Here is a 19,222-nt window from a genome sequence, read left to right on the forward strand (position 1 = left end):
TTGTTGTCCGAAAAGCACATGCATTTTACGCATGGCGATTTGGCAACTTTTCGCATTAGCTACATGGGTCTTCCCCAGGGCTCATGTTTAAGCCCCCTTCTTTACAACTTTTATGTAAATGACATCGACGAATGTCTGGCAAATTCATGCACGATAAGACAACTTGCAGACGACAGTGTAATCTCTGTTACAGGAGCCAAAGCTGCCGATTTGCAAGGACCATTGCAAGATACCTTGGACAATTTGTCTGCTTGGGCTTTACAGCTAGGTATCGAATTCTCTCCGGAGAAGACTGAGATAGTAGTTTTTTCTAGGAAGCATGAACCTGCTCAGCTTCAAACACAATTAATGGGTAAAACGATTTCTCAGGTTTTGGTACACAAATATCTTGGTGTCTGGTTCGACTCTAAAGGCACCTGGGGTTGTCACGTGAGGTATCTGATGAAAAAATGTCAACAAAGAGTGAATTTTCTTCGTACAATAACCGGACAATGGTGGGGAGCCCATCCAGGAGACCTTATAAGGCTTTACCAAACAACGATATTGTCTGTTATTGAATACGGGTGTTTCTGCTTCCGCTCCGCAGCAAACACACATTTGATCAAACTGGAGCGAATACAATATCGTTGTTTGCGTATCGCCTTAGGTTGCATGCAGTCGACCCATACGATGAGTTTGGAGGTTTTAGCTGGAGTACTACCATTGAAAAACCGCTTCTGGAGCCTGTCTTCTCGTATTCTAATCAAATGTGAGGTCTTGAACCGTCCCGTGATTGAAAATTTTGAAAGGTTAATCGAACTTAATTCTCAAACCCGTTTTATGACATTGTATTTCAATCACATGTCCCAAAATATTAACCCTTCTTCGAATATTCCAAATCGTGTCGACTTATCAAATACTTCTGATTCTACTGTGTTTTTCGATACATCCATGATAGAAGAAACTCGTGGAATCCCGGATCATTTACGCGTGCAGCAGATCCCTAAAATTTTTTCCAATAAATATCGAAACATCAACTGCGACAATATGTACTACACTGACGGATCACTTCTTGATGGGTCCACTGGCTTCGGTATCTTCAATAACAATTTAACCGTCTCCCATAAGCTCGATAATCCTGCTTCTGTTTACGTCGCAGAATTAGCTGCAATTCAGTACACCCTAGGGATTATCGAAAAAATGCCCACGGACCATTATTTCATCTTTACGGACAGTCTCAGTTCCATTGAGGCTCTCCGATCGATGAAAGATGTTAAGCACTCTCCGTATTTCCTGGGGAAAATAAGGGAACATCTGAGTGCTTTATCCGAAAAATCTACTCAGATTACCTTAGCGTGGGTCCCTTCTCACTGCTCGATACCGGGTAATGAGAAAGCGGACTCTTTGGCTAAGGTGGGCGCAACAAACGGTGATATTTATGAAAGACCAATTGCCTTTAATGAATTTTTCGCACTTGTACGTCAGAATACGATCATCAGTTGGCAAAATGCTTGGACCAGAGGGGAATTGGGAAGGTGGTTACATTCCATAATCCCCAAAGTATCGACGAACCCGTGGTTCAAGGGGTTGGATGTAGGTCGGGATTTCATTTGCGTGATGTCCCGGCTTATGTCCAATCACTATAGATTTGACGCGCTCCTCCGTCGTGTTGGGCTCGGGGAAAGTGGTATCTGTGCCTGTGGTGAAGGTTATCACGACATAGAGCATGTGGTTTGGTCATGCCCTGTACACCGTGACGCCAGGTCTAAATTAATAGCTTCCCTGCAGGCCGAGGGTAGACAGCCGGCTGTTCCTGTTCGTGATGTCTTGGCGAGCCGTGACCTATCCTACATGTCCCTTATATACGTTTTCCTGAAATCCATCCACGCCCCAGTCTAGTCCCGTTCCCCTCCGTCTACACCCAACAAAACGACAAGAACACGTTTGAACCTTAAGCACAAAACCAGCAACCAGACCCCGCACAACAGAACCAGGACCCAAGGACTACGAGCCTCTGTCCCAACTCACGACATCGTGGCTCAGCAGAACGAATCCATACATGCCATTCGACGATTATCAGACGACCATTGAACAACAAAACACTGATTGGAAATCCCATGCTAGTTTTAAGTTAGACTTAATTTCAGCTCGTAGTCGGCAGCGAGGATAAAAAATTTGCTTTAGTTTTTAAGTCATCAGATATAATTGGCGCCGTTAAACATTAAATTGTATTTGTGCCGTGTCAAATAAATGTTATGTGAAGAAAAAAAAAAAAGTTTGTTGAAATCACATTTTTTTTTAGTTTTTTTATATTTAGGTTGAGACGTTGCCGTAGTCATGAATAAAGTGGACATGAACGATATTTTGGTTTTGCTTGGAATATCAGATCTATTTCCCTGGAGAATACGAAGAGGAAGCTCTGCAATAAGATATTGACGAATAGCGAAATCGTTAGTATGGTTTCAGACGAAAAAGAATCAAGCTACGAATCTGCTGATGATTTTGATGATGATTGTCAGTCAGTCGCCGATTGAAATCAGTGGTAATGATGTCAATTAAGCTAGTGAATCTAGCGGTTCCACAGTATCACATAAACTAGCATGTGATTCTCTCAATTATGCTGTAGAATTGGTAGAACAGAATCGTATTGACATTGCCTACATAACTGCTTTATGGAAAATTCGCGAAAATGCTCTGGAGTAAAATATTATGAATTTGCTTTTTTTGTTTATTGTACCTATTAATAAATACTGTTTAACTATTCTATTGCATTATTTTTTCAAAATATTATGAAGTTTAGTGGTGTACAAAAAACATAATACTGATTTTTATCATTTCGCCAAACTCATAGTTTCATCAAATTCACTGTAATTTTTTTCACCGACCATGGTAACATCGAAAGAACTGTATTTTAATTAGGTAATTAGCAATCAATAATTACAGTTTTATCCGGGGACATCATCCGGATTTTTATCCGGGGACGCACAATAAACGATTACTTTGGCAAGACACTTTATATCCTCAAGACTTTATGGATTTGACGGTTTGAGCCAAACGTGAGTGACATTGTTCAGGATGGATTGGTATGATCAAAAAATTTCTGCTGCAAGTAGGGCTTCACAGAATAGCGAAAAATATTTGATTGCGTAGATATTCGTCTTCCGTTTTCGTTTCATCACTCCCTTAGAATCTCGCAGTTCTTTAAACTTGGGTTCGTTTATGAAGATATTGTAACAAGTTCATTAAGCAGACAGTATGTGCAGTAGGGAAAGCGAAAAATAAGCGAACTGGAAATATGATACAGATTCGGAAAAATATACCGCATCCCGACGGGACTTGAACCCGCAATCTTCCTGTCTCCGGAATGGTGTTTTGACCAATTAAACTACGGGGGACAACGGTTAATGCTTTGGAGCTAAGAAATCTTCGATTGTATAGAAAATATGTCTGAGAAATAATTGTAGGGAACTAATGACTCATTGTAAACGAATAAACGAAAGTAGATTTTTATTGAGATATTGAGCCCCCTGATGACAATTTTTATGTGAAAATTGTAATAATATGTTTGAGCTTAAAAGGAGTTTTTTTCTGTTCAACATGATTCGGTTATTTTCAAAGATTGAAAAATTCTATTTTTACAAAGTTGCTTGAAATTACGGGGCACATTTTAGGATAATTTTTTTAACTATCTACAACGATGAATAAGTTAGACTTCTGATTTCAACGAAAATGTTGGTCACCGTGTTTTTTGATAGCACTTCCTCATAGGTAAATAGGTAGAACAAATTTTTTCTCAAAAATATTACTATCGAGCTTCAGATCCAAAATTCCTTCTACATACGCAAAAAAAAAACAAAGCAAAACAAAATGCATGACGGTTAGTTATAATGATTGACAATTCAAATTTTGTTTAAATTCATTATATTGAAACGACTGAAATTATAAAATCTTTTAAATGATGATCCTCAAATGTTATCCGCACTGATGATAAAACCATTGCGTATAGCAATGCCGACAAATTACAACGCACACACCAGTCATGACCAGTGCTAATGGATCGAAAAACACACATTTCGCACTTCCCTCCCGCGTTTATCAATCAACGTCCGCAGATGGCGGCTGACTTCCTGATTGACTCACGTCACCTCGTGTTTACTCCGTCAAATTTTATCTTTACGCAGGCACATACCTCTCGCAGCTCCACACTGGCATACTCCGCCGCCGCATCGTCCAACTCCCCAACGCTACTGGCCGTATCGGTGAAGTCCGTATCGCTGTACTCCGAACCGGTCAAATAGGCCGGCTCGTACAGGTACTGCTTTCGACGGATTTGAACACCGGGCGCTTTAACGATTCCGGCGTCTTGAGAGCCTCCCGGATTCCGAACGGTGTCTCTTGTCCACCCCAAACCGGGTGTCACTGTCCGCACCGAATCCACATCCGATTCACTTCCCGGCTCACTTAACTGCTGCTGCTGCTGTTGCTGTTCATTCTGCGACTTGCACTTCACATCGTTATTATTTGCTTCCACTACCAGAACACTACCGACCCGGGAACCGGGTTCCACCTCCGAATCGGGCCGATGGTGGAAATCCACGGCCACCTGGATATCTTTCTGCACCACACAGCACTGCTCATCGCCACTGCTGATCACACTCACATGCCGCCCATCGGCCGTCCCCGGGGACAAATCACACACTTGCACTTGTTTCTCGTCCGGAACGGACTCGGACTTTGCCGCCAACACTGCTCCATCCGTCTCTTTGGTAAGACTGACCGCATCCTCTTCCTCGCGGGAAGCTTCCTCCACTGCCTTCAACTCCTGGCTGCGCCGGTTCTTTCGCTTCTCCGCAATCTTACTCTGCTTGCGTGGAATTCCGCTGCCAACCGGTTTGCGACTATCTTTGGATTTGTACTGTCCAGCACTCTTCTTGCCATTCTTACCACCCGGTTCACTGAGCGGTTCAACTCCGTCCGGCAGCTCATCCGGTCGGCGGGTCCCATCGGAACCACCCGGATTCAGCAGTTCGTAAATAAACGGAAAGGCACACTGCACTCCGCCCTCCTTCAGCTGCTGGAAGATCAGGTACGAGGTATCCGTGTAGCGCGACTTGGGCTGAAAGGTAAACATTGCGTTAGGAATGTCCTGTACGGAACTGTTACGAAACTTTGCGTTCTTCGTTCTGAGGTTGAAAAACAAAATAAAGACAAAATAAAAAAATCAGCGAGCAGATAGCGCGTGTATAAAACGGGCGATGATGGCACCGAACTGACTGATACTGTATTTCGCACACTTTCGGGTCGGTTATCAGTCGTGCGTCGGAACGTTGATGGCGTGGAAGCCATCGCTTCGGAAACGTTATCAGCTAGGCTGCCTCTTCTTGATGGAATGACGAAAATACGCGTCTTAGGCTAGAGGTGAGAAAACAGTCGCTGGAGGGGAATTTAGTTCGGTTACAAAAAGTTTGAGTAATTTCCCTAAAATTTCCAAAACAGTCAATACTTTTCGGAATATTTGAAATTACAGATTGAAATGGCAAAATATTCAAAATACCAAAAATATAAAGAAATTGGAAAATGTTGAAGAGCTAACAACGATGTTTTCCATAAATTACGAAATTAGATTACGATAAAGGAGAAAATTTGACAAAAATGATATGCACCTTATTGATCAATTTGCTCTATTCTTCATTCTCTATACATTTTACATACATACAAAAAATCAAATAATTTCTCAACTGTTGAACTCTCCTCAATCATATTTAAGTATGTACTGGAATTTTCAGATTGTTAAAACTGGATTTTACGTTCTGGTCTCTAGTTTTTTTCTACAGATAGATTCAACCACTGAACCCAGAGTCTTTAATCTAGAATGAGAGTCACGATGTACAGAATCTGAAGCGAAACTGTAGCCGAGCTCGGCAATTCCGAACTGAGAAATTTTTTATCCATAGTGCAATAAACTGGAATCCGTTACCTAAAGCAAATTCTAAATTCAGAATGAAGAAACCTAGTCAAAGTTGCGCATCCAATGAGTCGAATTCTGTTAACATGTTTCAAGAACACGAAATGTACCATTTGAATTTCGGGAGGCAAAATCCAACATCAATTCAATTAAGTATTCTGAAAACCATTTTCTTTTACTTGAGTTCAATGTTGGTGGTGTGTTTTCCGAGATTTTGTAATTATAATTCCTAGTTTTGAAATCCAGATTCCAGGCACTTTTTGGATTTTCTAGTTGCAAGGCACCAACTTCTAAAATTTGGGTTCTCTAAATTCTGCATTTTGAGTTTTGGATTTTCCATTATTATTTCTTAGAATCTGGATTTCGGATTGCATGAATTCTGGATTATAGATTTCATTCTGCATAGAAAATTTCTGATTCTGAATATTGGATTCCAAAATAGCGTTCAAGGTTTCGGATTCTAGATGTTGATCGAGAATTGTCGATGATACATTTTGGATTCTTGATTTATATTTACTAATTTCTGAGTTCAGGATTACTTATCCTAGATTGTGGAAAATTTACCCATTGACCCTGGATTTTGAAGAAGACAACATTTTTGTTTTCTATACCAGAGTACATTTTGTAAAACTGAAAATGAAACTGGCAAAGATTGCGTAAGATTTCAAACCACTTAGTCATTTATATTTCGGTGGATAGAAAAAGTGTGTGACAATTGTTTGTTATAATGATTATCATTCTTACTTTACTGCTTAATGGTGAAAAGTTCCAAGGTCGAGCTTTCCCGTACACTTTCCTCGCTATTTCCTTACTTACCGAGCACGGATAACAATAACATGGATGAAACAAATTCCACTGTCTACATATTTTGACTCAGCAAAATGTTTTGTTTCGTTTCTCATTCTCGAGTCTGCGTCGCCCCGCTTACATTGCAAAAATCTACTCGATACTCGATACTTCATTCTTGTTCGTTACACGGTAGCGAGTGGAGCCAACAGTATAGCTGTTAGAAGTACGCGACATCAGAAAAAGAGAGCTGATTACGAGTCAACTTTCAGACACTGCGGAACACCTCACCTTTATTCTGCATACTGCAGCAAGAGGATATTTTGCTGACAAAGCTACCGCAGGGCAGAGTGGAGAGCAAATTTATTATGTGCGGCCAAGGAAAATATTCAATGCTACCGGTGGTGCGATCATTAACGCTCTGTAGCACATATTTCTAGTTGAAAATTATGCAACCGGTTCTTTTCAGAACTATGAATGGTTGAAGATAAGAGTTATGAAAATTTTCGCAACTATTACTAGTGTACAATTTTCATGTATTTCTCAATAATTATTTTTACAATAACGACCGGGCACCAAAGGAGAACAGCAGTGTTGCCTATGAATAGTTTGCCGCAGCAAGATATATGTTAACCATAGTTTTAAGAATTTTCACAGCAAAATTTAGTGATTTTCCGGTTCAATTGTTTCCTTGTGACAAATTTTCTTTTGGTGCTCATGACGATCACTCAGTGATATCAAAGGTGTTTTGTTTCATTTCTCATTCTCGAGTATGCGTCGCCCCGCCTACATTGCCAAAATCTGGATACAAAATACTGCGTGTAGCAAATTCAACTGAATCCTTGTTCTTAACACGATAGCCTTAAAACTCTTGTAGATATACGGTGTATAGCAGGCGTAATGAAATATGTTAAACAAGAGTTAAAATCAATATATATTGTTCTACGTCACCACTTCATACAACCCCTAGGGCTGTATACCTTGTAGTATTTTAATTACAGGCTCTATAAGCACTCAAAGTCTGTATTTTGGTATTCATTTTGCATCTCTAGGGTTTGTGCTTCTGGATTCCGGAATATAAAACAAATTTTGGTATTTTTCATTTCTCATTTGAATTTCTGATTCGGATTTGGTATTCTAGATAATCATTTTGCTTTGAATTTAAGAGCCTGAGTAATTGATTCTTTTTTTTTGTGTGAATAAAATGTGTTTTGTTAAAAACTACATCCGAGGTTCTAAATTGTGTATGGGATTGAAGTGTTGGCTGGATTTTTTCATTCTGAATTTCAGATTTTTGATCACTGATTCCGGAGCATAGAATTCAAAATCTTTAATTTGGAATTACTTTCTGAACTAATTATATTTGTCCTATGACTTACATTTTAAGTTATAAAGTAGGCAATATATGTGATTTTTTTTGAGGATGCTAATAATGAACACGGGATTAGGATGTGATATAGATTTAGAAAAAAAATATATCACATCAAAAAAGTCACATCCTCAGCCCGTGTTCATTATAATCATCCTCGAAAAATGGACATGCATTGCCTATTTTATAACTTTATTTGGAATTTATTTTAGATTTAGAGTATCAAATTTGGATTTCTAGATTCAGGATTTGTCGGGTTCTAGTTTCAGAATACCAAACTTCGTATCATGGGTTGTGGACTTCAGATATTATTGTCTAAAATTTGTGTTCCGGATGTCATTTGGATATGGAATTTTGCTCCCCGAAATTCGAATTCTACATATTCTTGAAACTTGATTAAAAAATTCTGGTCGTTGAATGAATGATTTCGACTAGATTTCTTCATTCTGAATTCCAGAATCCGCAGACTGAAACTAAAAATTTGCTATAGGTAACGGGTTCCAGTTTATTGTACTGTGGGTGAAACATTTTACGTCCCTGGGATTAGGATTCTACGGATTTGACTTTGGATTCTGTACATCGTGACTCTCATTTTAGATTTTTGATGCTGGGTTTAGAGATTGAATTTATTTATCGAAAATTTTAATCCATAATCCGGGATCCTAATTTCACATTTTAAATCTTTATTATGATTTTGGATTGAAAATTTTGACTCTCGATCACCAGTTCGAGTGTTGAAAAAAGGGCTCAAAAACTCCGGAGAACGACCTTCTCGGATTTGACTCAAAGGCTGAGGGATTGTTCATGAAAGGTGATTATGAAAAAATCTCAACTTTGAAACCGATTTAAGTACCGCTCACTCCGTTTTTTGATAAAAATGGCATTTTTCATCAAAGCCCTTACTTTCCCTTGATTATAGTTACAATGTCATAAATTATTTACCAAAAAAAAAAACCGGAATCAAACAAATTCATAGCTCTAACGCGAAAAAACGGGTCAAATAGGTGAGAAGCTTGATAAGAATGACGAAGAATGAAATAAATCAAAAAAATACATACTAGAGAAGTCAGCGAAACTATAATTAAAAGAAAAAAGTAACACCAGAAAATGTACAAAAAAAATCACAACAACTTATCAGGATAATGCTAGCCAAAAACAAAGATTATGAAATTAAGGTAGAGGACCAACGAAAAAACACAACGAAAGAAGAAGAAAGTAACCAGAGAAAGGATATAAGAAGAAGAATAAAAAATATGAAAAACAAAAAAGAGAAACAGAAATTGATAGAGAGCAAGTGGGAGAAAAAGAGACGCAAAAAAAAAGAAAGATAGAAGATGTGAAAGAGAAAATAAGTGGAAAGAATAAGAAAATTTAAACCTTGGGAAAAATAAGGAAACAGCTGAAACGGAAAAACAGACTTATTTGCAATTTAAAAATTTAATTTTCTACAACGAAGTGTGAAAACATAATCATGAGCGAATAATTTTCTTTAAATTAAAGCAACTAATAAACTAGCTTTGGCAACGATTGAACAGCATTCAAATTAAAAGAAAAATACTGAAGAATGAAATAGAAGCTAAAAATTAGGAGAGAATATACGAAGCATAAGGTTGGCAAAATTGTACACAAAAAAAGAAAGCATGAAAATAGCAAAACATTACATGAGAAAACTGAAAAATTTTTGAAGAAATAAAATCGAGAAAACATGAAACTTAAACTATCAGTCATTTAAATAAAATACTATAGGATGCATAATAAATACCGAGATCAAATAAAAAAATAAATCTTATGCAAACATTCATAGCAAAATGTTTAAGAAGGTAAGCAGACTCACACTAACAATGTTAAAGTATTCAGAAAATCAAAACAAACATGAGTATCAGAGAAATTAGGGGAACTGTTCCATTATTCATCTCATTAGGCCAATATTCACGAAGAATGCACGGATGAAACACCAAATTTTCACGAAATTTTTAAACAAATAAATAAAATACGCTTACATGATGCTATGGAATCGCCCAGTATTGTATATTTAGTAAACTTAGCTAGATTTATTCTGAATTTTGTAAAACAAAGCATTTTCTACAACGCTCCCATATTCATCACACTGTTAATCATGAATGAATCACATTATCATGAATGAACGTAGCCGCAGACCGTCGTAGTAGGTTACCTAGATATCCGCTGTAGTTGTTTACGTGCAAAATTGGTAACCTAGGTAATCACTGCAGTGCTGTCGATGTATGTAAATTATGTCGGAGCAATTCAACATTTTCAGTGTGATTTTTTCGTATTAACAGAAACTGATTTGGTAACTTTTGATTTTCTTCAACGCAGTGAAACGCAGATGAAAAAAAAAACATATGGTTGAATTTTGGGATGTTTAAAAATTCATCTCATATATTTCTGCGAATTCAAGCTTGTTTTTGTGGTGAACATTTTGAATATTAAAGTATTTTTAGTGTAGTGAGTTATTTTGTTTAGTGATTAGAATAAAAAGTGGCCGGCTAGTGATGAAAAAAACTTTGGCTGGATGCTGAACGAGTCCCGATGTAACCGTATAGAGCAATGCGCGGATTTTGTTTTCTGAGGTAGCAAAATGAAATAAATCAGTTTTCGAGTGCAGATGCCCGACTATAATATCAAATTTAGAGCTTTTGGGTAAGTTTTTGAAGGTTCTACGTTATGAGAAATCTAAAGTGAACTAAGGAGAATCCATTCCATGGATTAGTAGATTGGTTTAGTTAGAACATATGCGTTTTTTTCCTGTTTTCAATTGTGTTTTCATGTTGTATAAGATAAATACATGGGCTGAGATGAATAATGGAACAGTTCCCCTATATAAATATAAAAAAAAAACAAAATGTTAAAAATTACACTAAAATAAGCGGTGGCAAATGAAAGCAAACACACATTAAGATTTGAAATTTAAAAGTAGATGTATGACAACGAGGATCAAAGTTGTAACCGAAAGCTGTAACCGAAGAGTAATTTTTTTTACCAATTTTCAAATTTGGAGTTAGTTTAAATTTCAAGCATTCAGTAACCGGTGATCTTGGCAATTTTCAACTCAACTTATAAATTTAGTACTGAATATTGAGTGGCCCATATTGGGTTGTTTTGTTTATGTTGTTTGAGTGAAGCCAAAAACATCCATTTGAAATTCCATTCCAACGCTAGGCATCATAATTCATAGTCGTTCGGAAATGCCAGCCACTCCACCCTGGCTGGCAGAGACAGTTGCCTATCCCCGAGGTACAAGGTAATGCACATGTAAAATCGAAAGATCTTATCGTAGAACTTAAATCACAGCCATAACCGGCACTTCAGTAATTCTCTCCCAAGTGCGCACTTGTAGGATCTGTTTTTCCGCGTTCATTCATTCTTACCGTAATCCGGACGAATAAGGAAACACAAGTGTGCCTGTTGTGAGACCCGCAGTCCGGATCGATCGACCACACAAACTCAATACTGATTGCTAGTTTCACATTATTCAGATGAAAAGGTGATCACAACACAATCTTTCAAAAGGTTACTACCCAGCAAACACAATTTGTACCCCCCCTTGCCTAATGTCAGCAATAACCACCGACATCAAACATCGATCAGGTTTTATGATAATTGACAGGACAGCAACGGCGATAGGATCGATGATCGTGTGGCGGCGTGTACACAAAACACGACTCTCACTTTCAACATTCGCCAGCCATTTGGTTGGTGGTGAAGTGAAGAGGAGCCCAGCAGCTGATCGACAGCTAACCGACACTGACAACAAGCATGCAAACAACATAGCGTATTTTGTACACATGTTTGAACAAGGCTCAGAGGCCCCTATTACAAAACATTAACTTGGTGGGTTCGCAAAACTACCGACCGACAGATTGGTTGATGAGATGTTGAAAGGCTGTGTCGAAAACGCTTTTGACGAAGATTGTTGCTGCAGGTTTTTATCAGCGCTGCTGAATCTGACGGCGGCCAACGGTGGAGGCAGCGTTGTTATGCGATCCGAACTCGTGGGGCAACATCATCGTCGTCATCGTCTTGGGAGGTCTCGCTTCCTTGACTTAATGAAATTGCTTGTGTTTCGTTTCGGAACTGGAGGTCACATACGGTTCAATCAATAATACGGTTGACAGACTCGTGACCGGAATGACCACCACCATGTTGTGTGCTGCCGTGAATGTGAATTGAAAGTTTCATAAAGATGTCAACATTATTGTTCGGGGTACAAATCGGATTTGTTTACAAAGCACCGAAATGAACTTCTTCCTGGCAGTCAACAGTCCATAAAACATAAACGAACTGCCGGGGATAAATATTATGTTTGCGGCATATGCCCCGGACTCCCTCGTGATTCTCCTTGCATCAGACTAAACTGCATCAGAATTAAAATCCTAATGCACTTCTGATGCTCGAGAGAAGGAAAAAAAATCAGAAGAATTTAGTTTAGTTCTCGTACCGACAAACTGTAAAAAAAAAACCGGGGAAAAAACAATCCCAAGGTGATGAGACGCAGAGTGCATTACGTTCGGGTACTGCAATTTATCTCCGGCTGTCGGTGGCATCCGCCCCGTTGAGTTTGTATTCTTTTTTTTTTTGTTCACTCCTCAATGTTCCGGATTGAGCAAACCTAAACACATCGGATAAACGAAAGCCGGGCAGCACGCGATCGAGAGGGAAATTAACTATTCCGCTTTTCCTCTGTCTTAAAAACGTAATGAAAATGGTGCTACCGAATGTTATTGCTGCTTCTTCTGCCCCGCGTCGTCGTGGACCGACCGTGTGTGCCTCGAGCCGTTTTAAGTGTTTACAACAAATCGGAGTCACTTCGTCCGTACCTCCGCCGGCCGTGCCGCCCGGGGTGTGCAGTGCAGCGCAGCGGAGCAAAAACACGTGTTCCGCGTGATGTTAATCCAATTTGTTTCACATGGATATTTTCAATCATCATTGACGGACGGCAACCGACGGCGGCGACTCCGACGTGGACGGCGATGATTTCTTCGCTTATCGGCGATTCCCCTCCGGTTTGTTCCAAGCTAGCCGGAGTGCTAGCCGACCTTTCATCTAATCGCGTGCGTGTGCGCGAACGCAGTTCTTGGCATTTGTCATGTGCGTGTATGGGTATTTTTTCCTTTTAATTCTGTAATAGGTGAATGTTTTGGCTGTCGAAATTGCCTTCCTTATCTATCAGTCTTACCGTTCGATGGAGTTGCTTTTGTTCAGGAACTCGATTATTATCAGACATTCAGCACTTTTTTCTTGACATTTGTCATCGTTTAACATTCTTAACATTCTTTATTTACAATTTTGAAATTTTTTCAACATTTTTACAATAACCGAGCTTTTCATATTTTTCTCATTTATTGGAATATAGAACATTTATTTCTTCCCCTATTTTCTCCATTTGGCGGCATCCATAAATTACGTAGCTCTCATAGGGGGGAGTGAGGGTATCCTTCAGCGTTACACAGGGGAGGGGGGAGGTGAGTTCACAGTTACGTAACGAAAAATCTCTGGAGAGATTCTCCAAAAACGACCTATTTTATCAAGAAAATCATTCTGAATTGTTACGTAATTTTTATGGGGGGATAGATGTTGACGTTACGTTTCGTTACATATGGGAGAGGGGGGGTTGAGGTCCATTAATTGGGTTTTTTTTTGCGTTACGTAACTTATGAATGTCGCCTTTCTACACTTCTGTTTTGACGTAGGACTACGTCTTTGTTTTTTCTACTAGATTACACTTTGTGATATTGAAAATGAAACTGGCAAATTTTGCGTCAGATTTCAAACGATTATAGCAAGCGAACGACTTAATGCATCTTAGTCATTCATATGTCGCTGGATAGATAAAATGTGTAACAATTGTTTGATATAATGTTTAACATTGTTGCTTTACTGCTTAATGGTGCAAAAAGGTGAAAAGTTCCAAGGTCAAGCTTTCCCATACATTTCCCTCGTTATTGGCTTGCTTCCCGAGCACAGATAACAATAACATGGACGAAATAAATTCCACTGCCTACATATTTTGACTCAACAAAGTGTTTTGGTTTGTTCGTCTTTCTCCAAGCTGTGTGGCCACGCCCTAATGGCAAAAATATACGCTGAACTTGATACAAAAGACTGCGTGTAGAAAATCCAGCTTCAGTTAGGGGTGGGCGAAACGGCTGTTAGAGGTACGCGATATTGAAAAACGAGAGCTGCATACGAGTCAACTTCCAGGCACCGCGGAGCATGTTACCTTTATTTTGCATACGGCAGTAGGATAATTAGCTGGCACAGCTACTGGAGGGCACAGCGGAGAGCAAATTTTATGCGCCAACAAAATATTCAATACTACCGGTGGTGGTGCGATCATCAGCGTTCTGTAGCACGAATTTCATACTGAAGATTATGGAATCGGTTCTTTTCAGAACTATAGATGCTTGAAGATAAGAGTTATGAGAATTTTCACGACTACTACTAGTGTAAAATTTTCTTGTATTCATGCATCATTAGTTTTACAATAACGACCATCCAATATAAACGGTGCCTATGAACAGTTTATCGCAGCATATAATATATACATTTAATCCTACGTCACCATTTCATACAACCCCTAGGGCTGTATACCTTGTAGTATTTCTCTTCTTCGTCTGTCAGTTCGTCTTTTCGTTTGTTCTAAAAACTTTTCATTGTTTAGATTATAATCATTATTTTTGTTGCTGCTTTGTTGATATTTTTGTGAAAATCTTACGGTATGAATTTTTCGCTATATGTTTTATTTCTTCTACTTTTCTTTTTGTTTCATTATTTTGAGAAGTAATCTTTATTTTTTTGTTTTGTGACATTTGTTTGATTTTAATTCTCATTGGTTATTTGGGAGCGATGTTGATTTTTTTAGTTTTCAGTTATTACTTCTTGATTGTATCCTGATTAATTATTTTAATTATCTAAATATTTTATTGTCACTCATACTACCCTTCTTATTTGTTTTGACATCTATCTCCAGATGATTACTTCAGATTCATGGTGTTGCCTGGTTTTGGGTTTTTATTTGTTTTTGTAAATTAAGGTTAACCTCGGATATATTTGTCTTACTAATTATTTTGTTGAATTTTTCTATTGTTTCCTTCGATTTCACATTTCTGATTTTTTTTTTCTCAACAGTGCCCACTTTGGGTTGTTTAGAAAACTACTAAAGAAGGCCACTAAATTGTCTACTTAAAAAGTTATGAAATGAAATGAATTATATAAATATGCTTTTCATTTTTTTTTTCACTGCAGGATCTCAAACTGAATTTTTTCAATATTTTTCTCAAAAGCAAAAATAGTAAGACCGCGCCAAACAGGGAAATAATTTGTTAGAGAAACTTTTTTTTTCTCTAGAGTGTCCCTTTGTTGATTCAGAATTTTCTATCTGAAATTGTCTATCTGAAAAACATATTTAAAAACAGTCTGAGATGACCGATTTTTGAAAGTGTTTTTATGTAAAATTTCCTCAGGAACACGATGGAATTGTTAAATTTAAATCAAAATATACTCATTAGCCGATACATGCAATTTCATTTTTTAAATGCAAAAACAATGTATCTGGCAACACTGTGGCTAAAATCAATATTTTTTTAATGAATTCGCACCTAATTTTCTTCAAAATCCATGTATCAATTTATTCCTAGACATCACTCTTTTGAAGCTACAGTCGAAAGAAAAGGGGAAGGTCTCACGTGGCGAGAGATGGACCGATCGGCACCAAAATTGAGATTTTTGTATAATGACCGTAAATCAACTATTCCACAGAATTTGAGCCTAATCTGAGGAGGTCAGTGACATGTTTGTCTCTTTTTTTGCACACTTGAGATGGGATGATTCATATACAAAGTTTCTCAAGGTTCTTTAATATAAATTATTGTCTTTTTAATTTATTAAAAAAGAATCGAAATTTATCAAAATTTGAGTAATTTCTTTTCAAATATTTTCGTTTGATTGTTCAATACATAGTAATATATTGACAAAATAATGCTATTATATAGTATTCGTATGCCCTAAGTACCACAAGGCAAGGACTAAGCTTTTCCATTCACCATTCACAATGCAAGTACGGGATGTGTTTGCTAGCTGCAACCCCGCACTTGTAATTCCTATTTAAGACTTTTTATAAGATATCGAATATCAAATTTGATTATCTCGGTGCATTATCTTCCAACAAAACCATCCTCAAAACGTTTAACACTAACTCTATTCTTTTTCATCTTTCTTTTATTTTTCTTTTAGTGAAACATGAATCATAGCTCTTCTGAGAGACATGAACTATCAAACTTAAATATAAGTTCTGATTTCCAAGAGTATTAAAGATTGTTATTTAACCAGAGAGTTAGATTTTTAACGTATTTGTTAGTTTTAGGTCAAAACGATGTGTATTTTTAAATTGCATTTCAAAATGAGAAAAGATGAGAGGGTTTTTATGTCTGTTTGAGGAGGAGCAGTTGGTATACAGGCTCTACTCAAGCTGGCTTTTCCCTACTTCAAAAAGACATGCGGCGGTTGGGCCTAAATAAATCTTAGACTTGAGAAAAAATATGCTATTTAATAAAACTTGTCTTTATATTTCTCACATTTTTTGGACTTCGACTAAGACTTGCAATTGTCCTTGGGCTTGGCCTCGGAGTTGGACTTGCACTTGGACATAGACTTGCAATTGCACTTGAACTTGGATTTGGATCAGGCTTCGACTTGGGTTTGGATTTGGACTTGGATTTGGACTCGGATTTGGGTTTGGACTTGGACTTGGGCTCACATTTGGATTTGAAATTAAACTTGGACCTGTACTCAGACTTGAACTTGGACTTGAACTTGGACTTGAACCTGGATTTGGACTAAGACTTGAATTTGAACCCTGACTTGGGCTTGGACGTGGACTTGGACTCAGATTTGGATTTGGATTTGAGCTCGGACTTGGGCTTGGACTTAAAGTCGAACTTGAACTTAGGCTTGAACTTGGACTTGGATTTGAACTTGAACTTGGACTCAGGCTTCAATTTGGACTTGAATTTGAACTTGGATTTGGTCTTGGAACAATTTTAGACTTGGCCTTGGACTAAGACTCAGACTTAGAGTTGGATTTGGATTTGGGCTCGAACTTGGGCTTGGACTCAAACTTGGATTTTGAATAAGACTTGGACTTGGACTCAGACTTGAACTTGGACTTGGATTTGAACTTGAACTTGTATGAGAACTTGGACTTAAACTTGGACCCCGACTTAGGCCTGTACTTGGACTTGGATTTGGACTTGGACTAAGACATGAACTTGGACCTGAATTTGAGCTTGGATTCAGACTTGGACTTGGACTTTGACTTAGACTTGGACTTGGGTTTGGATTTGGATTTGGGCTAAAACTTGGGCTTGGACTTAGACTTAGACTTGGACTTGGATTTGAAATCGGGCTTGGGCTTGGGCTTGAACTTGGACTTGACCTGTGACTAGGACCTGAACGCTTGTTTTTCGATGGCATTTCCAATTTTTTTTTTGTTTTTAGTTTTACACTTTGAATATAAACTATTGTCTTTTTAATTTATTAAAAAGATTCGCAATTTGCTTTTAGTTCAGTAATTTCTTTTCCAATATTTTCTTTTGATTGTCTTTTGTTTACTTTATCGACAGAATAATGTTATTTATTAAACGCGTTCTTCCTTGTGCTTCTTTGTCTTTCTCTCTTTTTTTGGACTTCGACATGCAATTGCCCTTGGGCTTGCACGCAGAGTTAGACTTGCACTTGGACATAGACTGGAAATTGTACTTGAACTTGAACGTGGATTTGGATTTTGAATTGGATTTTTACTAAGACTTGGGCTTGGACTTGAATTTGGACTCAGGTTTGTACTTAGATTTGGATTTGAGTTCTAACTTGGACTTGAATTTGGACTCGGACTTGAACTTGGATTGGATTTAGACTTGGATTCAGATTTAGAGATGGACTTGGACTTGGATTTCAACTGAATTTGGACTTGGACTTGGGCTTAAACTCGGACTTAAACGTCAACTTGGATTTGAACTTAGGCTTAGACTTGGACTTGAACTTAGACTTGAGCTTGGACCTGGACTTAGACTCACACTTGGACTAGGACTCAGACCTGGACTTGGATTTGGAGTCGATCATGGGATTGGACTTAGAGTTGAATTTGAATTTACACTTGGACTTGAACTCAGACTTGGACTTGAATTTGGATTTGTACTTGTACTTGGACTTGGACTTGAACTTAGACTTGGACTTGAATTTGGACTCGGACTTGGGTATAGACTTGACCTTGGACTTGAAGTGGGACTAGAACCTGAACGTGGAGTTAGACCTGTAGTTGAACTTCGATTGAATTTTGAATCGGTGTTCTTGAAAAGTTTCTTATTTGTATTTCGCTATTTCGAATGCAATGTTCTCTATCTTTCGTCATATAATCAAATAATCAAAAGCTTAGGCGAGCTGGAGTATTATTTTTTGTTTTGATGATAACTCGTAGGCGACGCTTAAAGATATATGTCGAAGAGGCATTAGGCAGAGAAAAATCGATAAGCATTTTGCCGTCGATGCATGAATTTTTGACGTAGAACTACGTTTTACTTTAGCATACCACACAGGGATGCAAACTGAAAAACTGGGACGAAATTTGTCCCTTTTCAAATTCTTATAGGTCGGTTGGTTTTCAACCGATTTTCTTCATTCTTGCAGCAATGCAGAAAAACGTTGTTTGAATCTACGAACTATTACACTATTGAAAATTGTCAAGCCTTGTTGAAATAAAAATAACGTCCTCTGATTGGTGTGTATGATATGGTATCATGTGTGTATGTGTGTATGAGTGTGTGATATGGTATGATGTGTGTGTGTCTATGATATGGTATGATTTGTGTGTGCGTGCTGTGTATGGTTTTTAACTCGGCACGATCTGCTAACTGCTGAATCCGGTTCACGAAATTCACAACCCTTCATTAGTAGACATTATAACTCATTACCCAAGTAAAAATATTGGTTTTATCTAAGTTTTATAGCGCTCAATAGAGCCAAAAAAACGCTATGAAACTTTGATAAAAACAGTTGTGTTACTAGGGTAATGAAACACTCAATGCATTTGTTAATAGTGTACGTAGTTC

The 19,222-nt window shown here is 38.0% G+C and overlaps 1 protein-coding gene across 1 annotated transcript in view; it reads right to left on the reverse strand.

Moving 5' to 3' along the window:
• Positions 1-19,222, reverse strand: part of LOC129719065 (uncharacterized) — a 305,280-nt gene that overhangs the window by 46,804 nt on the left and 239,254 nt on the right. Inside the window, exon 5 of the mRNA XM_055670427.1 lies at positions 4,169-5,095. Coding sequence (XP_055526402.1) covers positions 4,169-5,095 — 927 coding nt within the window. The remainder of the gene's footprint in view (positions 1-4,168; positions 5,096-19,222) is intronic.

This window comes from Wyeomyia smithii, chromosome 1 (genome assembly GCF_029784165.1).
Source record: "Wyeomyia smithii strain HCP4-BCI-WySm-NY-G18 chromosome 1, ASM2978416v1, whole genome shotgun sequence".
Lineage (NCBI taxonomy): Eukaryota > Metazoa > Arthropoda > Insecta > Diptera > Culicidae > Wyeomyia > Wyeomyia smithii.